Genomic DNA, 24,728 nt, shown 5'->3' on the forward strand with positions numbered 1-24,728 from the left:
ATTTTAAAATTCCATGACTTTTCAAGGTTTTTCATGACCGTACGAACCCTGGCATTGGGAATATACTGTATCACCCATCCTACCCACCCCATGACATCCTACAACTGACTGTGCACCCCCTTGCGTAACCCCATCTCCAGTCTCTCTGCATCTCCAGTCTCTCTGCATCCCCATGTCACCCAGCAATACCGTCAGTGCATCCAAGTGTCACCCACCTCTTCTCACTCTGCACCCCATGCTGCAATACTGACAGTTACTTGTCTCCCCTCACTCTGCACCCGCATGTCACTCTACATTATATACAGTGCATGCAAATGTCAGCTGTCTCACCCCCCCACCCCACCCTGCTGCCCATCCTCACCCTGCAATGCTGACCATTCACCAAAGTGTAATCCATCTCCCCCACCCTGTACCCCAATGTAACACTGTAACACAGTGAGTGCACAAATGTCGCCCAACTCCTCTGACCCTACACCCCATTTCTACCCTGCATAGTTAACAGTGCACCCAAGTGTGTCCCATCACTCTTCAATAGTAACATGCACCCAAATGTCACCTATCCTGTACCCTCATGTCATATTGCAATACTGACAGTGCACATAAATGTGACCCATCTATCCCACCATGCACCTCCGAGTTACCCTGCAATGACAGTGTAAATATCACCCCGCACCCCAACATCACCCTCCAATGGTGACAGTACAACAAAATGTTACCCATCTCCCTGAATCTGCATGTCACCTGTAAATAGTGATAGTCCACTGAAATGTCACCTGCCCATCTCCCCCCCCCCTGCACCCTCATCCCTCATGTCACCTTCAGTAGTAACAGTACATCCAAATTTCACCCATCTCCCATATGTCACCTTCACTACTGACAGTACATCCATGTGTCACCCATCTCCCATCACCCTCATGTCACCTTCACTACTGACAGTACTTCCAAGTGTCACCCATCTTCCATCACTCTCCACCCCCATGTCACCTTCACTACTCCACAAATCTCCCATAAACCTGCACCCTCATGTCACCTTCAGTACTGACAGTACATCCAAGTGTTACCCATCTTCTATCACCCATCATCCTCATGTCGCCTTCAGTACTGACAGTACATCCAAGTGTCACCCATCTCCTATCACCCTGCACCCTCATGTCACCTTCAGTACTGACAGTACATCCAAGTGTCACCCATCTCCCATCACCCTCATGTCACCTTCAGTACTGACAGTACATCCAAGTGTCACCCTGCACCCTCATGTCACCTGCAATGCTAATAGTTCAGCCCAGGCTCACCTTAGATCCCCAACTACCTATAGCTTCCCTCTACTAATAGTAACAAACACAGGCACGTTTGTCAGGTGCACTTCGTTTTCTTCCATATAAATCCCAATGTAGAATAGCGGTGAGGTAGTGACAACACTCCACCATCTTCCCCAATATATCTCTATTGTGGGATCTCCCAGCCCAGCACAGCTGCACATATAAACACAGACACGTGGGAACTCCGTAGGTCGGGGGCGGACAATCATCCAATAAAAACAAGCCGCCATAGGCGGACTCAGCCAATCAAGGAAAAGAAGCCTCTGCGTGCAGCCAATGAATGAGCAGCTTTTGATTTAAGAGCTGCCGGGTTAGCGGTTGGAACAGTAGCCTTGTGTGTGAGCGGTGAGTTGGTGCGGTGTGCTGAGCCTTGCTGGGTAAGTGAGAGAGAATGGGATGTGGCGTTCTGAGCGGTGTGTGAGGGCCCCGAGCTGTGGCGGTGTGCGCAGTGCAGCGCCACCTTGTGTTGGTTGTAGTTTCACCCTCTTACTTCCACTTCGTGCATTGAAGTTGGTGCGTTCCCCCCCCCCCCCCCCCCGGGTTATTTACCTGCTATTATAAGGATGAAAGGTCAGAGGTTAGATGTTGTGTTGCATAGTTCTGATATGATTAGAGTGATTGTAGTCAGCGAAATGTGGCTGAACTGTGCACTTTTACTGCTCAGTGTCCCTGCACCCATAGTAACTATTACAGCTGTGTGTACAGCAGGGGCTGTGTTATGTGCTAAAGGGGGCCTCAGGTGCAGCCTCTGACATTACCAAAGGGCTGCAGAGAATGTTTGTATTGTGCAGTGTTTGAGGGAACTGTCAGACTGACCTAACAAGGATATGAGGGTCAGATTGTGGAAATGCTACCTCTTTGCTGGGAATATGCTGCTAAAGACTATAGGAAACTGGGAACATGTAGAAATCAATTTCCCCATTACATAATGCTGAGGTCTGAAGGTCGCACATCATATACTGAAGGGCTGCAGGTTGGTTACCAGAGGTTTATAGGGAGAAAGAAAACCTAGGAGCAGAAAGTTGTACACACAAGGCATAGGCATGTCAACGCATCCCATTGGCTAGAAGGTGTTTGAGACTTTCCTGCTTGCTTTTAGATGCCCCTTGTGAATGAGGCCAAAATGTTGACAATCTACAAACAAGATGTGTCTAGAACACTGCAGGCTTTTCTCTTGTCTATTTTATGGTGCCCCCCCCCGTCTCATGGTGGCCATTTTTACTATGGGCAGACAAATCCAACTCCCTTTATTTCCTGAAACATGTTGGTGTACAGCTGGATGGAGTCTTTCGCTGGATGGAGTCTTTCGCTGGATGGAGTCTTTCGCTGGATGGAGTCTTTCGCTGGATGGAGTCTTTCGCTGGATGGAGTCTTTCGCTGGATGGAGTCTTTCGCTGGATGGAGTCTTTGAAGTCCTAGTTAGTTTTGCACAGTCCAAAATATAAAGTAGAAAGGCAAAACCTATTTTCTTCTTGGGTAGAGCAAGGGTGGGTTATAACCCCAGTGTTTTTTTTTTTTTTTTTTTAACCACTCTTTGTCCCATTGTGGAGATTTCCCTTCAAGTCCAATAGAAAGTTAAAGGAAATCCCTGCAAAATTAAGGCAATTCTTTGGTGACCCCCCCCCCCCAGGTCACCAGAACTAGTGTCTCCATTGGAAGATTTTCCATCTAACTTTTCTGGGGATAACCCAAAATTTGTGTTTTCTTTTATTTTCAATGATAAAGGTAAACAGGACAAATGGAGGGTGAATCATAACAGGTGCACACAGCAATAAACACTGACGGAGGTTCAAATCCTTCTCCACACTATCCAAAACTAAAGTTTTTGCATTTAGTTATACATTAAGTGGGTGCAGGAGCATACCAGATTGGCAGGAAAACTGACCTTGTATAGTTCTTAGCTGATGGTATTAGGCGGACTGCTTGTGGCAGCCTGGACTGTTACTGCTGTGAAAAGGATGTTTTGGTGTCCAGTTGACTTCAAATGTAATGAATGCTAAAGTCTCTTGTAATTACTACTCTACAGTTTTGACTAAAGTGAAGCATGGCAACTGTGATTTTCATTGACCAAGAGAATGGAGATGTTGCTTCTACTACCCTGTCCAAGGATCGCCTTGCATCAACAAGCTCTGGTGAGTGTTAGGCTGGAAACTGAGCACAAGTCAATGCTGGCATTTCTGCAAGAGTTGCAGTTTCTAGGCAAATTATTCCTGCATTTCAATGTTGCTTAACCTAGGTCTAAAGGCAAAACGTTTGTCCTGTATATAGTAGAGGATCAGAATCCTTGTAAGGTTTTATTTTGTGGCTTCCCATAGCAAAAGCAGGAAGTGTAGAGAATTCTCTCCACAAGTGAGAATCACTTGTCGTCAGAACTAGTGACCCCATTGGAATTTATTTCCACTATTCCTGTTCTGCAGGCAACCCAGAAGTGGGCATTTCCTTTTTACTTTTCAGTAAGGATGGTCTATCTCCTAAAACGGGGGCACAGGCAGGAATAAAAGCCTGACTGTTGTTCTAATTGCTCTCCTATCTATCAAACTAGTTCTGCCTTTAGTTTCACTTGAGCACTCATGACGTTTGTTTAGTTGTAGTTTTTCCTGCCCCACTCTGGCATGATGTAATGGAGTGCCACATCAGGCTTACCTGACCCCACTGCATTAGTGAAAGGAAGCATGGATTGGTGAGTACGGGGGTGGTAGGCTAGGAAGATGCACTGTCACTGTGCCCTAAAAGGGCAACTTTGACACTGGTAAAGCACAATTCCAGCCACAGGCTTTTTGTCTGGAGTAAATGAAGCAGGGAAATTGGACAGTGTTGCACCATCCTTGAGCTGGCATCTAATCTAGCCTTCTTGCATGAGATCCTGGTACTTGGATGTGGGGAAATGCACAGGGGCACCAAGTGTTGTGAGGTTTTTTTTTTTCGGCATACGCTAAGGGCCTATGCCTGGAACACAAGATTGGTCATCCGTTGACCTAACATGTAGACCAACTACAGGCTACTGTAGAAACTACAGTAATGGAGTGAATAAAAGACCAGTCACCCTGCACAGGAAAGCGGCAGCAGTAACTGGTCTGTATCACAAGCTATTCTTCACAAAATAAAGTATGAACATGCAAAGGTATTTTGTACAACGCTCAATCCAAGCCTTTATATCTTATTCTGGGAAGATATTCAAAACCAGTTCCCAACTGATGAGATCTGCAGCACTATACAGACAGGGTTAATTATGGTAACATTACCCTTTAAGTTCCTCCCAGATACTGCATAGTAGGGAAAGCTAGGTAGGTTATTTTAAGCATGTAAAAAGGTGGTGTAGTTGGAACTTGTGTTCGTCTCCTTCGAATAACCATTTTGAAGTGGAAATGTTATACTGATTTGGCTGCACAAGTGGAAATACACTAGCATTGACAGTGGTCACCAGTAAACCTACCAATAGTGGAAATGGTCCATAAGGCAGGGCTCAAAATTTTAAGTCCTGAGCTACTAGCCAGGCCTTAAGTGTTACTCGCCACCAGTTGCCCCACCCAACTCCTACCCTGCCCGCCCCTAAACGCGCCTTGATAAATTATCTCATAGAATGACACTGTTAAATATTTTTGCATTATTGCAGAAGTTATAATAGTAAATATTAACAACATTATCAGTGCCCCTCAGTGCAGCCTCCCCAGTGCCCCTCAATGCAGCTTTAACTGTGCCCCTCAATGCAGCTTTAACTGTGCCCAGTAATGCACTTACCAGTGCAGGGGAAGAGAGAGAAGAGGAAATCTGGCCGGATAATCACAAAGCACGATCGTTCCGCTGTAACAGCTTTCATTGTAATTGCCGGGCGCTCAGACACACAGTCCCGCCTCCTAGCCCGACTCCTTTGATAGATGTCACACGTCCTGGTTGGCCAGGTGTTCTGTCTATCAAAGAAGCCGGGCTAGGAGGCGGGACTGTGTCTGAGCGCCCGGCAATTACAATGAAAGCTGTTACAGCGGAACGATCGTGCTTTGTGATTATCCGGCCAGATTTCCTCTTCCTCTCCTCTCTTCCCCTGCACTGGTAAGTGCATTGACGGGCATGATCCCTGCTCGATGGACCATCGGCTTTCCTCTTCCCCCTGAGTGGCACCCAGCCGGAGCAGCCCCACGCTCGCCATAAATTTCCACTCGCAAAATGCTAGTAGGCGAGTGGAAAATTTGAGGGCTGCCATAAGGTATGCAGGTGCAGCTAACTCTGCTGTTTGGACTGTTGCCACCCCTTTTAAATAGTCTGTAGCAGAGTACAAATGTAATGCTAAATATATATTCTATCTACTGGAGTACAGTGAACTCATTGCCATGTTTAGGGACATGGTGCTTTATCCTGCTAGAAGTAGCAAACAGAAGATGGGTACACTCTACTCTTAAAGGGATAGACATGGTCAGCAACAATACTTGGGTAGGCCATGGCATTTAAACTATGCTCAATTGATACTTCAGTTCAAAGTGTGCCAAGAAAGTACCCCCCTCCACACCACCAGCCTATACTGATACAAGGCAGGGTAGATCCATGCTTTCTTGTTTACACTAAATTATGAATCTGAATGTCGCAGCTGAAATCAAGACTCCTTAGACCAGGCAACTTTTTCCAGTCTTCTATTGTCCAATTTTGGTGAGCCTGTGCAACTTCTTCTAGCATCAGTTTCCTGTTCTTAGCTGATGGGAGTGGCACCTGGTTTGGGGGTCATCGGTTTCAAGGTTCAATGTGTTGCGTTCAGAGATGGTATTCTGCATACTGTTGCCTTTCTATCATCTCAAATCAGTCTACCCATTCTCTTCTGACATCAACAAGGCATTTTTGTCTGCACAACTGCTGCTCACTGGATATTTATTTTTTTTTAGACGTTCTCTGTAAACCCTAGAGATGGATTGTACATGAAAATCCCAGTAGATAAGCAGTTTTTGAAATACTCAGACCAGCCCATCTGGCACCAACAACCTTGCCACGTTCAAAGTCACTTTAATCCCCTTTCTTCCCTATTCTGAGTCTCGGCTTGAACTTCAAGTCATCTAGATACCTAAATGCATTAGGTTGCTGCCATGTGAATGGCTGGTTAGCGATTGTATAGGTGTACCTAATAAATAATAGTGTATATTGATGTGTTTTTTTTTTTTTTTTTTTTTTTTTTTTTGTAAAGGAAAACCCTATTTGAAAAATCACTCAGTAAAAGTGCTTGGCAGCTCTAAAACTGTGGTAAAGCCAAGAAAAGCTCTGGGAAATGTCAACAAGCAGGTTGTCAACATGGCAGTTCCACAGAAGAAAGGAGCACTTGGAGTGACTTCTGCACCAGTTACTAAGCAGGTACTACGCTTCTGACTAGTCTTAACAAAAGTCAAAACTTGCTAGACCTAACTGTCAGGCTTTTTTTTTTGGCCTGCATTATCTGCATATTTAATGCATGTAATTTTTAGTTAATTACTATCCATGTTAAATTGTTTAATTTCCAGGCTTCTGAAGCATGCATCAAACCCAGAAAACAGAGCTACCCTGATATTGAAAAGTGTGTACCTTATGATCCTGCAGGTAAGATTGGGTTTTTGTCCTTGTAGAGCAAGGCATTCTTCAGGTTCCCCCTTGACTTTCCAACAGCTTGTTCTGTTTAATTTTGAGTGGGTTCTACTTAAAACTTTGGGACTGACTTGTACTGCTATGACCTGATTCATTCTTGCCTATAAGGAAGCATTACACCAGTGAATTCAGTAATGCTGCAAGTAAGTGATGTCTTGGCCAGTAATGAGAGAAACACTAGATTCTTAATCAGCAGTTAGACAAAAGCTGTCACATGTGGCTTTTTTTTTTTTTTTTTTTTCCCCCCTAGATTTTGAAACCTTTGATGTCCCAGAAGAGCACAAATTGAGCCATCTCTACCTTGCTGGAGTCCCCCTGTGCATGAAAAGGATGCTGCAAAGTTGGATGCATTGACCCAGGAACCAGCTCCAATGGATATTCCATTTGTTAGCTGGGAGTCAGGTTGGTTAATAAAATGTGACATGAGTAACTTGCAGAAGGGAACAAGAAATCAAACCCTTCTAGTGTTCACAATCTGCTGTAAAAACTTGACAAACATCCAAATGCCCTGCGGCTGCTGCGGGTCACCATCTTGGATGTGGTGTCTTTCCCAGAAGACTGCACTGACAATTCCACCTGTGCTCCTCCAGCTATACTACATTAAGTTGTCTAGGGAGACGCAGGACCATGGAAGATAGTAACTGGAGAAAGAGCTGTGCTAGGACATAGACTATTCTGAAGTAGTAAATCTTCCTGCAAGTTCACAGGCATATGTGAGCAATGATGCATTGCCCAGTGATCTGGTAGGGTGCTATACAGGTCCAAGACTGCTGACTGCCATGGTAGGCTGCTGGTGTGCATGATAGCCCCCTACTAACTGACACTGAGTATGTGCGCTGTTGGGCTTTCTGGCCCAGTGTCTGAGACCTTCCTGCTGCTGCACCTGCCCCCTTGATGAACTTTCTATGGTTCTGGTTTCTGCAACTAATCTGTTGCGTTCCTGCATTGGCCAAGTAGTTGCAGGGTCGTCTAGTCAACTCTACAGCTGTGACTTGCATTAATCAGGATCTTGTCCTGTCCTGGGTGGTGCTTCACTCCCCCCACTGTCAGTGGTTCACATCCCAGGAGTGGAAAATTGGAAGGTGTATTTTCTAAGGGGGTGTGGGTCTTGGCTGTGTATTGCACAGTGCTACAGAGGGGGTAGGTTTTGGGTGGGGCTTGGCTGTGTTGCCCTCCATGGTAAGGATTCTTAGGCTGTTCGTTGTCCTGGGATGTAATCTAAAAACGTAATTTCTTTTTGTTCCTGACGGACACAGTGCTCCATAAATCATAACTAGTGGGTTATATTGCCCCCTCCAGGAGTAGAACTAGGCAGAACAAACACCTGGCTACACCCATGGGCCATCCTCAGGTGGTATATCCTTCCCCCCCCCCCCCGTTTTTAGGTAATCAGTTTAGTAGCAAGGAGTATCGGAACTTCATAGAGGGGTGGGTGCTGTGTCCATTGATTAACTCAGAAATGGAATTTTACAGTAAGTAAAAAAAAAAATCATTTTTTGTAACTACTGTGGTGATGGGGTCTCTAAGTAGGTGAAACAACTTTGTGTACATTTATATGGTAAAGGTGCATGAATTGTAGAGGTTCAGTGCTCTTTATGCTTGGCAAAGCGCACTGAACCTATACAATTCTCCCTCTCTGGCTAAGACATAGCCTCACTGACCGAGGCTGGCCCGCAAGTTAACGTCTCGCAGGGTCTCATACAACCGGACTTGGGTCTGAGTCACAGCAGTCCTTGGCCAACGGCTCCCCTACTTCAGTGCCGAGGAATTTTGTCTGGAGTTACCTGCACCATGGAAGGGTAAGTACAGTTCCTTCCCTCCCCTTTTGGTGGTTTCTATGGGGTGGATGTGGGTACCCTCCCCAGACAGTCAGACCTGCTTGCAGGTTCCCTCCTCACTGAGCTGGGCTCCCCCTGTCTGAACCTAGAGTCTGGTGGGGGTCCCAGGGTGCTATTCCCACTCTAAGGGTCCTGGGATAGTGTCCTTCCGTGGTAGTCTGGAGGTGTCCCAGTGTAGGAGACCCCCCCCCCCCCGATGCATGCCCTGCTGTTTGCAGGGTGGTCCCAGTGCAGTCTTCCCTAATTGTCTTAGCTTCAGGGGGCGGTCCTTTGCAGAGGGTGCATGAAAGTTCCTGGCAGCATGCTTCTGTGTTTGTAGCTTATGGTGGCAATTTTCCCATAGTCTGGCTGGTCTCTGGTTGGCGGCCATGCTTATGTAGTTGGAGGTCGCAGGGGGCTATGTTCCCTTAGTCTTGGGAGATGCTGGAGAGTACTGAAGCCTCATGGGTATGTCTAAGCTTTTCCTCTTCCTGTGCCTGGGACTTATGAACAGGGATAGCGTCCATGATGATGGGTTTGAATTCTCAGCACTCCTCTGGTCAGAGTGAGTCTTTGGGGGTCTGTTGGCTCTCTGCCTAGGGGATCCTTTTAGTAGTGCAAAGATCGTTGTACTGCAAGGTCTTCCTTTCCTTATGGAGCCTCAGGGTTGCATTTCCCCCTCCCCATGGATGCACTGACAACAGTCCTTAGTGTCTTGGGAAGTGGCATGTGGGCAAAGGCCCAGGAGGTAGCATCCCCTGCTCAGGCTGTCTCATCTGATTTGGATGCAGCCTGTCCAGGGGGACTTAATATCACACCCCCTGATCAATCCGATAGTGAGGATAATTCCTCCATGGTCGCAACAGCAAAAAGCTGCTGGTGGACACACTTATTACTGCAGTGTGTGAGACTCTAAAGATGGAGGATGCAGCCTATGTAGCCACAGACATGGCTGTGGTGTTTGTACACACAAGTCACTTTTTACTTCAAAGGTGTTTCCGTATGTGCCTTATTTTGAAAGGTTTTCCTGTAAGGAATGGGAACAACCAAAATCATACTTTGTGGTCCCCAAACATTTTGCTGTACACTACCCTTCTTGAGTCCCTTTTTTAAAAAAGTGGGCTAGTCCCATCAGTGGTGGACTCTCCTGTTTCCAGGTTGAATAAAGCAACCATGATCCCAGTAGAAATCTCCATTCTTTAGGACCCAGCTGACCCAAGCTGTGGCATGCAGCATGTTTACTATGGCTGGGTGCACCCAGTCTTTGCCTCAGCCATGGTGTCTTGGATCCTAACTGAATGGGCCAAGCTATTGCGCCTGGGAGGTGAGCAGGTCCCCGCTGCTTATGTTTTAGCAGACCAGTTGGTCCATGGGCTGCAGTTTGTTTGCTGCAGCTTTGGGTACAGCTCCTGTGCTGTAAACTTTTGGTTTCAGCGGTGGTGATTAGGCACGTGCATGGCTTATTTGGTCTGCAGACCAAGCCTCTAAAAGAGCTCTCATTGATCTGCCCTTTTTAAGGAAATGGCTTTTTCTCCAGTCTGTCCAGAACCACACAGGAGATATAGGCTCCACCTCCAGAGACGGGGGGGGGGGGGGGGGGAACACAACAGACAGGAAACACAAAGGATCAGGTGAATAAAGGGGTGGACACCCACCGTCTTCCCCAGTCTTGTTTCCTCCCCGGAGGAGGCAGGTGTAGGAGCTCTGCTGTACCTGTCCTGGTCAGAGGACCATGAACATCCAACATAAAAATGCATATTAATAATAAAGAAAAGGCCTTCAAAAAATGCAAGGCTGAGGGTCATTGGCAGCATTCAAGCATTACAAAGAGTGTAATAAGAAATGTAAAGATGAAATCAAGGCGGCTAAAATAGAACATGAGACGTATCGCAAGAGTAAAAAAACCCAATAAGTATATAAACGGTAAGAAAGCAAGGCCAGAGCACATTGGCCCCATAAAAGATGATAAAGGAAATATGGCCACAGAGAAAAGGCGGAAGTGTTAAAATTTTTCTATTCAGTCTTCACAAAAGAATCGGGGCTACACTAACCCAGCTTGTAAGGCCAAACTAAACACACCTCAGGAAGTACCGCAATGGCTAACAGAAGATAGACTTGGAACTAAACTAGAGAAACTCAACATAAATGAATCGCTGGGACCGGATGGCTTGCACCCAAGGGTTCTTAAAGAGCTCAGCCAGGTGATTGCCAGACCATTATTCTTGATCTTTTAAGGATAGTTTACAGACGGGTATGGTGCCAGCTGATTGGAAAAAGCCAATGTGGTACCAGTATTTAAAAAAGGGCCGAGATATATCCCGGGTAACTATAGGCCGGTCAGCCTAACATCTAGGGCTGAAACAACTAATCGATCGACAACTTATCGATTATGAAAATTGTCAACTATTTTCGTAATCGGTCAGCCGATTAGTTGTCCTGCATACAGAATGCATTATTTGTTTACATATCGGAAAATACAGTGCAACAAGCATACAGCTCAGTACACAGTCCACACATGTATGTAGATGGCAGAAAACTTATAAATGTGTGAGCAATGCCTCATGGGAAATCTAGTCCTGGGCAAGAGTAGGAACCAAGTGATTCCAAAGGCAGAGGTTTTTTTACCTTGCTATAGGGACACTCTATACAGTACTATACTTTGCAGCTTCCTATAGGGGCACTTTGAAGGCAGGAGGGGCCAGAAGTGTGGGGGGGGGGGCAGAAGAGGAGAATCGGTGGTGCTCTGTGAAAAATCATTACACAGAGAGGGTAAGTATGACAAGATTGTTAAAAAGAAAAAAAATCCAGCGAAGAGAATCACTTTAACCACTTTACCACCGGAGGATTTTCCTGCTAAAAGACCAGGGGGTTTTTTGCTTCCCCCCCCCCCCCCCCCCCCGACATTGCGGCGGACAGATCAGACCCTTGACTGACATTTTTGACACTTTTGGGGGTACCAGTGACATTACTGCAGTAATCAGTGCTATATATATATATATATATATATATATATATATATATATATATATATATATATATATATATATATATATATATATATATATATATATATATATATATATATATATATATATATATAATATGCACTGTTACTGCAAAAATGACACTGGTAGTGAAGGGGTTAACAGTATTGGACAGGGATGGGTTAAGTGTGTCCTAGGGGTGTGCTTCTAACTGTGATGGGACATTGCTATTGGTGTAAAAACAAAGATCAACGGTTCTACATAGTAGAACTGTCTGATCTTCGTTTTTACACAGGGAGAACTGACAGGCGGCTTGTTTACATAAGCCGCTCTGTCTTTCTCCCGCTGTACCGGCGATCGTAGTGTGACCGGCGGACATCGGGTCCTCCAGTCGCACTCCTCCGTGAATGAGCCGAGGCGGGCGCTCGCCTGCTATTGGCTCTAGAAGGAGTGACAGGCGAGCGACGTAGACCTACGTCACTCTGCCTGGCCGGGGCTGACTGCCGCAGTAAATATACTGTGCGCAGTCGGCAAGTGGTTAAGGGCTCTGTGCAGGGAAGATCAGCATCTGAACTCAGAAGGTGGAGGCCGATAGACTAGAGGTCATATAAGGCATTACGATTACATTTAAAGTAAGTTTTACTAGTATTGTGCATTATATTTAAAATTATTATATCCATGAGAAAAAGTCTCTGCTTTTAGTACTACAATATAAAATTGTTGTTTTTCACAGTAGAAATTGTATTTATATTATGGAAGTGATATCTGCTGTTTTTTTACTATAAAGGGCTATTTTTTTTTTTTTTAACCCCATCATGACAGGTGATAAAAAAAAGCATGCTGCTACTAAAGGTCTTCTACTGCCCATACATGTATTGGATTTTTGGACATAAATATTCATCTATATTTGTTCAAAAATGATTTATATTTGTTGAATGGACGAGTGTTTGAAAATTCCACTTGCTTTTAACATTAAATTTTAAAATTAATATAACTTCTGAGCAAAAACCACATACACTATTTGAAGATTGGTTTGATGAAAAGTTTTCTATTCTGCTACTTCAAATTTTCCAGTCACTGGTTGACAACGAACACTGAATAGACCCCACTAATGGTTAGAAAAATCTAATGAATGTGTTTTAAAAACTTTCTAATAAAAAATTTAGTTTGTTTATGGCCAGCATAAGTGACAGCAGGCGCAGGGAACTTGTATCAAACCACCTGCCTATTAATGGAGTCTATCACGAATATTGTATACCAACCCGGTGTAACGTTAAAAAAACCATACCTCGTGAAAATACCCTACCCATATACGTCATGGAACAGCTGCGCATGCTCACAGCTCCGGATACGTCATGGAACAGCTGAGCAGCTTAGCAATGCACATGCTCCGGAGGGTAGGGAATTTTCACGGTAGAAGAGCCACTGCCGCTTTTACATTTAGTAGCCAATATCAGGGAAGTGACTGGTAGGCGCAGAGATGATTTCATGCTGCAGCCGAGATGTTTTAATGTAACCGCGGCAACAGCTGATGCAGTGTAACGTTACACACACACACTACCATGAAAATTCCCTACCCTCCGGAGCTCTAAACATGCGCGCTGTTCAATGACGTAGGTGCACCGGAAGTGACAAGGGTATGGTTTTTAACAGAACACCGGTCTGAAAATTTGCAAAACGGTGTTTTAGGTCTTTTATAAATATTGATCTCGGCGTCTGATATGTACCACATTTATACCTCTAATACACATCTGTCTCAGAGTGGATTAAATATCCAACTATATAGCTGGATATTTATATTTACATATTTACCACTGCATATAGATATTCAAGAATATTAACTAAATTATACACCAACCTTTTTTTTTTTTTTTATTTTTTTTTTTCTTCTTTTTTTCTGAGGTGTTTATCCGATTATCGGCCAACTAATCGCTTATGATTTTAGTGGCAGCCCTACTAACATCACTAGTCTGCAAGATTTTGGAGGGGATGTTAAGGGACCACATACAAGACTTTAGTAATGAAAATGGTATTAGTAGTAATCAGCATGGATTCATGAAAAATCGTTCTTGCAAACCAATCTATTAACCTTCTATGATGAAGTGAGCTGCCACCTAGATAAAGGTAAGCCTGTGTATGTGGTGTATCTGGACTTTGCAAAGGCCTTTGACACCGTTCCCCCACAAACGCTTACTGTTCAAACTAAGGAAGGTAGGTATGGACCATAAGGCGAGTACCTGGATAGAGAACTGGCTCCAGGGGAGAGTCCAGAGGGTGGTGATTAATGGGGAGTACTCGGATTGGGTGGGTGTGGAAAGTGGGGTCCCCCAGGGTTCTGTCCTGGGACCAATCCTGTTTAATCATAAATGATTTAGAGCAGTGGTCCTCAACCCTGGCCTACAGGGCCCACTAACAGGCCAGGTTTGCAAGATGACTGAAATACATACCGGGTGATATAATTTGCTGCTCAGTGATTGCAGTACTCTAGTCTGCATCTCCCCAAGGTAATACTTAAAATCTGGCCTGTTAGTGGGCCCTGAGGACCGGAGTTGAGGACCACTGATTTAGAGGGGATATCTAGTACAATCTCAGTATTTGCGGATGATACTAAACTAAGCATGCCAATATCTTCTATGCAGGATGTGGAAACCTTACAAGTGGACCTGAACAAAATAATGGGGTGGGCACCTACATGGCAGATGAGGTTTAATGTTGAAAAATGTAAAGTAATGCACTTGGGTACCAGAAAGCAAGCTACTCACTAGGGGTGAACCTCTGGGTGAGTCTAGGATGGAAAAGGACTTGGGGGTACGGGTAGACAACAGGCTTGGCAGTGGCATGCAAAGCCAACAGAATACTGGGATGCATAAAAGGGATTCACTCCAGAAATTCTCCCACTCTACAAGACTCTGGTCCGGCCACATCTGGAGTATGCTGTCAGTTCTTCCATTTTTGCATACAGATTCTGAGTCTGGTAGTATCCAACTTCAAGACAGTTCTGTTTGCACAGTCTTAAATGCAGGTTCAGCTCCACAGGAGGTTACTGATGTTTGACAAGGTCCTCGGACACCCTGCAATCATCGAAGGGCTACAGTAAGGCCAGTATCCTCCTCGGGCTAAGGCTTCTTTCTCAGTTCCTGCAAGGATTTTCCAATCATCCCGGTGGCTGTAAATGTCCCTTGGGGGCTTCCTCTCAGAAGACCAGTTGCCCCAAGGGCTGATCTAAAAACCTTTAGTCGCTGGTTTTAATGGCTTAGCTATTGGAAGACAGGTACTGAGGGATAGAGGTCTGTCTGGATCAGTGATCCCTACTATGGTGAGGTCTTCCAGCAAGATATACCACATGCATTTTTCTTGGTGAGTCTATTGGTGCTTATCCAGAAACAAAAGCGTGCTTACATCCAACCAATCAAGTCCTGCACAATCGCTCCAATAGGATGGCAAACAACCTTGTAGAAGGAAAGGGGGCTATACTGGTGCTGGGACAACCCACTCTGAATGACATCACTGACTGAGTTGTATAAAAAAAAAAAATTCTATCTAATAGCAATACTAAAATACCATACATACAGCAGTAAAGTGAAAGTGCTTAAGTGGGGGAAAAAAATGAGGACCTCTTAATCACACCAATCAACCTCACAAAGGTACACAAGAATAATGCCCCCCAAGTGATTGCAAAAGGTCAGGCTATCCAATGCATTTCGCCTTTAAGCGGTAGTATACTCCGCTATTTGTCTTTTACCTACAGGTAAGCCTATAAGGCTTACCTGTAGGTACAATTAATATCTCCTAAACCTGCACGGTTTAGGAGATATTCAACCTGCATGCAGCCGCTGATGTCTGGGGCACGTGCGCTCTGAAGGTCCGGCTGACCTTCAGAGCTCCTTGCTAGATCTTGCAAGAAAGTGAAACTCCCTCATGCATGCGCGGGAGTGACGTCATTGTGGCTTCGGCCACTCACAGCGCCAGAGATGCAGAGGGAGCATGTCAGCTCCCTCAGCGTTGTCCAGACAACTGCACCGGGGCTTCGTTCTAAGGTATTTCATAATGGGTTAGTATGCCATGCGTACTAGTTTATTATGCCTTTTGTCCTGCAGGGTTCCCCCCCCCCCCCCCATGAGTACAACCACTTTAATGGCTTCCTCAGGGAATATTGGGTCAAGAGGATTCACAATATCAATTTAAGATCAAATATGATCCCACAGAGGAAAACCGGAACTGTTGGAAACGGATTCCTCAAAACTAGATTGCTGGTGTAGCAATTGTATCCATAATGTTCAAAGACTGTCGCAAGGACTCAAGAACCCCTATTCCATCAAATGTGAGGCTGCTGTGAGCAGACAGGAGACAGCCCCTAGTGCATACCTGTGAAGGTTTGCACAAAAATTTGAGCTTAATTTGTCTCTGAACTGCATTCTTTAAGGGGTCTTTGAGTGCAATCTGATTTCTTTTTAGAGATGCCTATGAGGCAGGAACCGTTTACGTATGCTTCTGGACGTGTACTGCTGCCTTCCCTCGTGCCAAGGTGACTACAGTTGGGTATCTTTGTGGGGACCTTTTTCCTTTATCCTCCTTGCATTTGACAGGATAGTGTTTCTCTTGGATCCCTCTTGGATTTTTTTTTTTTACTGGGCTCATGTGACCCGTTAAGGCTCCTGTGGCCTGGTTAAGGGCTTTTGTTTAGCCTGGGGTTATTTTCCCCACCCCCTCCCCTCAATTTCCTTTTTGGACCTCCCCACAAGTTAGGATTTATGGAGCACTGCCCATCAATGAATGGTATTTTTGTACTTGCTGTTAAATCCATTTCGGAGTTCATCAACAGACACAGCACCCACCCCTCTATAGAGTTCTGATACTTCTAATACCGCTTGCTACTAAACAGATTACCTAGAGCAGAGGGTGGTTGTATACTAGCTGAGGACAGCCCATGGGCATAGCCTGGTGTCTTTTGTTCATTTTAATCATGGAGACAAAATAACCCACTAGTTATGATTTATGGAGCACTGTCCATCGAACTTGGAGAAATGGATTTTACAAAACCAATTTTTGTAACTACTGTTGTGATATGGTCTCTAAAGTAGGCGAAACAACTTTGTCTACATTTACATGGTGAATTGTGTAGGTTGTGTACACAAAATGGGAAAGCACAAAGTCACTTTCCCAGCTAGTGACTGAGTACAGTAATTAATGGAATAAACCTTGTATAGGCCAGGCATTTGGGAATAAGACTTCAGCCGTGTGTGGTCTTACTAAAACTTGGAGCAGTTTTGTGATGTCCATTTTGCACATGTTAATGTGTCAATTTACCTGCAAATCATGCACAGCATGGCACTTCAGATTGCTGTGGATTAAATAACACTTGTATCAGAATGATCTAATAGCATAGACTTAGTGATGACTCTCAAACATGAACATTGGTGTCTTTAACTGAGGGCAGAGTAAAATGTATGCTTGGATGGACATGTATGCAGTCATTGGCGTAATGGATGGAGATGCCCTTGATCGCGTTTGCATCAGTTCAGCATCCTAAAATGTAGTTGATAAAAGACCATTTTAGAAGCTTCAAAGGACAAACTCCCTTTGGTATAACTTAAAATGCTGCTTTCCTCCCTCAGTGCTTTAAGTAACACTTGCCTCAGCTCTGTTCTATCAATTGCCATGCTTTGTTGCCTAGAGCTGCAAGCTTTCTGCTGAAATTGTTCCTGCCAGGCACTCTTTGCACAAGTGCACTGTGACCCCCCCCCCCCCATTCATTTCCTTGTGGCTTCTAGAGGTCCCACAAGAATGGGAGTCTGGGCAGTGTAGATGACTAACAGGGCTGGGGCACAGTGTTGGGTACAATTTTTTTTTTTTTTTTTTTTTTTTTTTTTTTTTTTTTTAAATCTCATACTGATTTAATACTTTCCTTGTATTTAGAGGTCTAAAACATGAATTGTAGAAGTAACTAACTATTTTTTTTTTTTTTTTTTTTTCTTCAGATATTTCAAGCACACTACCATCTTTCCTGACAACCTTTGATGATCTCGCACTTGATTTGCCCCAGATGCTAACCTGTTAGCATGTTACTTTGTATGGCTTTTACTATGTATATAATTTTAAATAAACGTTGACTTCATAATCTGTAATGGTCTCTGCTAAAGTTGTGTGTTTTTAATAAAAAAAAAAAAACTCTGCCCAATGAATTCTCTTTCTAAACTTATTTTTAACAGTTGGCTGTATCAATTTTTAATAGATTGGGTCTCCTATCAAAGCTTGCTCCCACAAAGTATCTGGCTTTTGGGATTTGATGGTGGTTCGTTGTTAGTTGTCACCCATCCCCCTGCAGAGTTGCATTGAGTTTAGGCAATAGAAGCAAACTTTTTTTTTTTTTTTTTTTCTCTTCTCTCTCTGGGTAAAGTAAGGATTTAATTTCAAACCTGCACCAGAGCAGGGATTAAATCACTACAATGGTCATCTGATCACTTATACCCCTCTCCAAGGCAGTGTTCTGTTGCCGCCTCAGTGCTTTCAATGCTCCTCCACTGAGGGTTTTTGGGTTCAACAAATCACTATCTGCACAATGTCATGACTAGACACAGGATTTCCATGACTGGAGCAGTTGGCACCTATCGGCTGCTCTTTCCAAGCCAAGAGCGATGAGTGCGCCGGGTAAGCAGAGGAACCCGCTCTGTGTAATCGGGAGGCCCCCCAAGGCAGCACAATGGCAGGGCCGGATCAGATGGCTTCAGGGGCCGCAGGTTCCCCACCCCTGCCCTATAGGCAGAGCACAATTGTTTGTAATTCTGCATTTAGGGAAGGCTCAGATTTTGCAATTAATAATGGCCTAGCCATTATAACTTTGCAACAAACTTGGACCTAATGACACCTTGCTGTGTATGGTATAGTTTTTGCATTGGTGACTGCTGTTGGCTCGCACTTCATGCTGATGTGAAACTGCCCAACATAGAATAGCACACATTAAAGTTTACTGTAACATTCCTGAAGGCACAAATGGCTTTTTGTCCCTAAAGTGCAATATTTTCATTATGGTGCACATGCATAACAGAATGTACCTCTTCTTGCATATGCATGGTGCAACAGTACACATTTGCTGGGTTAAAAGGACTGAAACCACTAATTGTAAAATGGCAGTTAACTGGTTTCATTACAAATTCAACTTGTTAGTTGACCTGCAGAATGCAGTTGTGTACAGTGCAGCGCACACAACTCTATTCACGGTCCATGCCAGTGAGTGCTGAGTGTAAGGAGCAATGCCTCATGGAACATGTACATGAAATTGGGACAACCATACACCAGTATACAAAAATATTTTTTGAAATGGAAGACCTTATTTCATAACAAATTCCACAAATCAAAGATGAGCTACTAGAAACCAAACCCCATCCTAGGTTGTATGATATAAGCAGCAACAATATGACCAACACTAAATATTAGGGAAAAATATAAAAAGCCTTTTTCTTTAGCTTTCAGCAGCTTAGTAGATGCTCCTTACTTTTGCCTATGCGGTGGTGCAATACATGTTTAAACTGTAATGTGCTATTACATGCTGTGGATGGAATTGTGTTGCCAATATAGAAATAGCCAGCAGAGGATAATTTTGATGTCCATTTTTATTTAGTTTTAGTTGGCCTTATGACTATAAAAAATAAAATGCCATTTTAGTCATCTGAATTGTTTTAGTCGACAAATTGTGTTATAGTCGGCAAACATTTTAGTCGACGAAATTAACACTGCTGTTTGTGGGGGAAAAAAAACGTCAATTTCATTTGGCTACAGCATCGCACGACCGCAATTGTCCGTAAAGTCACGCAGTGCCCAATCGCAAAATAGGGCCTGGTCTTTGAGCAGCCAAATCTCCAGGGCTTAAGTGGTTAAAAAGATTAGCAGAGAGCTTGTCTTGGCATAGTTCTGCAAGTCTCTGCTTATGTGGAAGTGGGGGAAGCCTTTCCTATAATCGGCTGTCTTGCTTTTATGCCAAGAATCAACTCCCAGTGCTGAACAGGAAGAGGAAAATCTCTGTGCACTGTCTAAAGAATATATAAAGCCAAAGACAGCAAATATACATGTAAAACTTCCGTAGGGAGATTAACAAATCTCTATCTGAGGCTAATCCCTTCACTGGGTATATGCAAGGGTTTACATCCACTTTAAACACAGCCTGGGTGCATGAAAAAGTTGTCAAAATCCTGATTTCTTTTTTAAGAGTAGTAAGTAAAATCTTGGACAGAGGAGTTACTGTGGTATACTTGGCTTTTGCAAAAGCATTTGACAGTTCCCCAAACAGATAATGGATAAGGTAAGTCTATGGGCTTGGAAAGATCAGTTTGTAAATGGATAGACTGTCTAAAAGACAGAATTCAGAGTATTAGTCATACTCTGGTGTATCCCAACATTCAGTGTTGGGACTAGGGGTGGGCTTAATGTTTGCCAAACATCGGGTGTTCGCTAAATGGGACGCGTGGCGGGAATAATGCACTTCGCTGGTGCAGTGAATAAATTACTCATGACCTGTATGCTTTGGCCAATCACAGCAGTGTCCTGTCAGAGCCATAAACCAAAGGCAGGCTGCCTTTAACCAATCATGGCTCCGAGGCTAAGTCCACGCCCCACACTATATAAGGCTGCTGCTTGCATGGCAGTGGTGTATGATAATAGAGGTTAGGCAGGTAGTTAGTGGATGGTGAGTTTAGTTCAGTTAGTGTAGTGAACAGGCATACCCCACTTTTATAATGTATAGATATGTTCTAGTCCTTAGTACCCTCTCGGTGCTCCCCAAGTTTTGTGTCCCTGTCACTTATTGTTCGTGAGCACTGCCAAGCTGACTGAAATTTCCCATCAACTCCAATGAGCACTGACAGCTGAAATTGGTCTAGGCGGGAAGGGGTGAAAGTGCCCTGTGGCTAAGGGGAACCCTATGACAGAATTTAACCACTTCAATACAGGGCACTTACACCCCCTTCCTGCCCAGGCTAGTTTTCAGATTTTAGCGCTGTTGCATTTGCGCGGTCATGTAACACAGTACCTAAAACCAAATTTTGTTTGTTTACTCTCCTTAGGAGTAGCTAGGCAAAAGACTTGTTAAAACAAAAGCATTTCCATAGACACACCCATGGGGACTGTCCCACTAGTCCAATACCCCTCCTACAATAGCCATCCTAACCCAGTTTGTCTTCTGCCTAGTTCAGGAGTAGTCAGGCTTCCCTGTGCTGGGGCTACAGTCTCAGCCTTCTTCTATTTTATGATTTTATTTTCTGGAAAAATAATTTTTTTTCTTTGCATTACTAGCTGTTTATTTTGTCAGCTTTTAGTTAGTTGGATCTTCGGATAAAGATGGAGTTTGCGGAGCTGGGAATCGGACTGGTCGTCCTGGTTCTCCGGGACAGAGGATCAGATGGAATCCCAGCCCGCCATCGAGCTTTTCGCAGGCTATGTGTTTGCCCTGGCCTCACAAACGACCCATCCCTGTCCTCAGGGATGCAGCCTTGTGAGGTGGCTACCTCACCGGACACATCCATGGTTCGTCCGTGCGCTCCTGGTGTCCTGCGTTTTGGCTGGCGGCACTCCCCTGCCATCTGAGGGTGGGCGGTTTTCTGTTTATTATGAGGCACCCCACGCCATCGGGTACAGGTAAGTACACTGTGTGGGGCCTCTGTCTGGGGTCGGCAGTCCTCTGTGTCTGTGGTGTCCCCTATGTCTGTGCGTTTTTGGGCTCCCTGATCCTGGTCCCTGCTGGGGTTTTTTCTCTCACAGCCTGCGCTGTGTGGGGTTTGGGGGATCCCTCTCCTGTGTCACTAAGGTGCTTGGAGATGCAGACTAGCGTGGCGACCGCTGCGGGGTTAAAAACCGCCGGTCTGCCATTTTAGGTGTGGGCAGCATGTCTGGCTTCACTGTGGGCGCTTGTATAACATTGTGTGTAGTGTATTTTGGCGCCTTACGATGCCATCTTGTGTGTGGCAACGATCGTTCCGAGCACATGTCGGCGGCCATCTTGCCGAAGCCTCCCATTGCCTTGCATAGGCATCCATGTTTCCTTAGCCTGCAGCCTCTGTTCAGTCTCTGCGGTGACATCACTTCCTTCCTTTAATCAGAAGCGACCGAAGGAGCTGGTAACACACTTCTGGGGCTCTGTCCTGCTGTCCTTTTCTTTTTCTCCATTGTGCAATCTTTCTGGCTCAGTTTGTCCCTGCGGGGGTTCTTGTTCCACAGCCACTGTGGCGGTGTGCTGCGGGGGTCCGCGGTGCTCTTAAAGGGCCAGTACCTCATAAAAAAGCCCTTTTTTGCAATGGAATCTCAGAACAGCAAATTTCCTCCAGCTTTGGTGGGGGATTCAAGTTCTTCTGAATCCTCTACTCTGACTAATTTGGCTGCTGTTGTGGTGACTTTGGTGTCCAAAATGGATGTGCTGATGTCTGAACGTGCTGCTAGAAAAAGGCCTAGGATTTGTTTTTCTTCTGATTCTGAATGTGACATGGTTGCTGTAGGTAGCGTGCCCCTTTCAGGGTCTCGCTCTTCTCAGGACCCACAAAAGTCTGAGGGGGAAGCGGAGGTTACAGGGGTGGATGATTCCCCCCCTGGGACGCCGGAGGAACGTGCGGCTATGGATGCGCTGATTTCTGCCATTAAACACTACATTTAGAGGGTGAGCCCAATCCTCCAGGCATTGTGTCATCTTTTGGTACACACAGGACCCGTAAGACGGCGCAGGTTTTTCCCTGCCCCGCTGAGTTTTAACACACTGTGAATCCTTTTGCGTCTACTACAGTTGCATGCTGGTGTGTGGCTCCTCAAGTGGATCACACTGTAACCAGATTGAACAAGGCTACACTGGTTCCTACCGAAGATTCTCCGGTATTTAGGGATCCTACGGATAGGAGGCTGGAATCGCTTGCCCGCCACACTTATGTGGTGGCGGGTTCCATGCTCAGGCCTATTTTCGCCTCTGTCATGGCAGCTCAGACTGTGGCGGACTGGACCAAGGTGCTCATACGCACACTCGTGGCTGATTCTGCCCCTCCCACTACTGTGGAGATGGTGGACCAGATTTATCAAGGGGTCATGTATTTGTGCGATGCGGCCTTAAATGAGGCCCCTTTAGCTGCGCGCCTGTCCAGTGTCGCGGTGCTTAGCTGTCGGCTGATCTGGTTGAAGAGCTGGTTGGCTGACCAGAAGTCTAGGAAGGCGGTGGCTGACATTCCCTATGCGGGGTCTCGCCTTTTTGGGGAATCCCTGGATGAATTGGTTAAGGGAGTCACTGGGGCAAGAGCACTCTGCTGCCCCAGAATCCTAAGGGCAAGTTTTTCCGCGGCAAGCGGGGTCCCGTCTTTAAACCTAATCAGGGTTCCTTTCGTGCCTTCAAGTCACAGTACAAGGGGAAACCCTTCAAGGGCCAGGGTGGCCAGAGAAAGCCCTGGGCAAACAAAAATCCGGCCAAGCTGGTACGGCGGCTCAGTCCGCCTCTGCCTGAAAGGGCGCCCTCACCCATTTCAGGGGTGTGGGGATGTTTGCGCGGTTCCCTCCAACCTTGGCTGCTCCGAGTTCAGGATAGGTGGGTTCAGTAAATCGTTCGATCAGGGTACAAGATCGAATTTCTTTTACGGCCGGCGGACAGATTCTTTCCCTCAAATCTTCATTTGACCCCAGGGCGGTTACAAGACCTGCATCAAGCGGTGCAGAATCTCCTCGCTCAGGGGGTGATTGTCCCGGTGCCTCATCGGGACAGGTTTCTGAGGTTTTACTCAAATTTGTTCACTGTGCCCAGAAAGGAGGGCAAAGTGCGTCCGATTCTGGACTTGAAAGCTTTGAACCGCTTTGTGCGCGTTTGAAAATTCCGTATGGAATCGCTCCGCTCGGTGGTAGCCCCTCTGAGCCCGGGAGAATTCCTGACCTCTTATCAACCTGAAGGATGCGTATCTACACATCCCCATATTCGAGGGTCATCAGAGGTACCTCTGATTCGCTGTCACGGAGGAACACTATCAGTTCGTGACGTTACCTTTCGGTCTCGCTTCGGCTCCAAGGGTCTTTACCAAAGTATTGGCGCCTGTTCTGGGACTGCTGCGGGCGCAGGGCATTGCGGTCTTGGGTTATCTGGACGATCTCCTGTTAAGATCGAGTGCCAGCCAGAGCCTGCTGCACGATCTGTCCACTACGGTCCAGACGTTCCAGGAGTTCGGTTGGACGATCAACGTTCAGAAGTCGACCTTGTCTCCTTCGGTTCGTCTCCCGTATTTGGGAATGGTTCTGGACTCTGCTCAAGCAAAGGTGTTCTTGCCGGAGGACAAGCTCGGGACCCTACAGTCCGAGGTCAGGTCCCTCAGGGACAACGAATCCTCGTCAGGACCTGTATGCGGTCTCTGGGGTTGATGGTATCGGCCTTCAAGGCGATAACATTTGCACAGTTTCACACGTGGTCTCTCCAAGCGGAGATCCTGGCCAGGTGGGACAAACTACCTCAGTCCTTGGACATGAGAGTGTCTCTGAGTCGCCAAACCAGAATGGATCTCTTGTGGTGGCTTCAGTCCCCGGCTGTGTCGGAAGGAAAATCCTTCCGGCCTTTTACTATGGACGGTGATTACCATGGATGCCAGCCTATCAGGCTGGGGTGGCGTCCTGGGCAACCTATCTGCCCAGGGCATTTGTTCGGAGGAGGAATCCTCCCTTCCGATCAACATTTTGGAATTGAGAGCGATCAGGCTGTGCCTGCTTCATTGGTCTCATCGTCTTCAGGGCCGTCCTGTGCGGGTGCAGACGGACAATGCCACTGCGGTGGCGTACATCAACCACCAAGGGGGCACCAGGAGTGCCCGGGCGGCCCAGGAAGTGACCAGAATTTTGTCTTGGGCCGAGACACATGTCCCGGCGATCTCGGCAGTTCACATTCCGGGTGTGGAGAATTGGCAGGCCGATTATCTGAGCCGCCAGACCCTGGACCAGGGGGAATGGTCCCTGCACCCGGAGGTGTTTCAGATGCTGTGTGCGAAGTGGGGATCCCCGGATGTGGATCTGTTTGCGTC

General features: G+C 45.8%; 2 protein-coding genes across 5 annotated transcripts in view; both read left to right on the forward strand.

Moving 5' to 3' along the window:
- LOC309551929 (securin-like) overlaps window positions 1-24,728 on the forward strand; it is a gene marked incomplete at its 3' end in the record, with an annotated part of 249,689 nt that overhangs the window by 96,645 nt on the left and 128,316 nt on the right. The window lies entirely within an intron of this gene.
- The window catches only part of LOC309551930 (securin-like), a 121,522-nt gene continuing 100,141 nt past the window's right edge, over window positions 3,348-24,728 (forward strand). The window contains exons 1-2 of one of the 4 annotated variants that reach the window (XM_082252654.1): window positions 3,348-3,451; window positions 6,484-6,647. In XM_082252654.1, the coding sequence (XP_082108780.1) occupies window positions 3,364-3,451; window positions 6,484-6,647 (252 nt within the window). In that variant the 5' untranslated portion in view covers window positions 3,348-3,363. The remainder of the gene's footprint in view (window positions 3,452-6,483; window positions 6,648-24,728) is intronic. The other 3 variants (XM_082252652.1, XM_082252653.1, XM_082252656.1) reach the window with 3 other exon arrangements.

This window comes from Pelophylax lessonae (assembly GCF_965119305.1).
Source record: "Pelophylax lessonae genome assembly, chromosome: 4".
Taxonomy (NCBI): domain Eukaryota; kingdom Metazoa; phylum Chordata; class Amphibia; order Anura; family Ranidae; genus Pelophylax; species Pelophylax lessonae.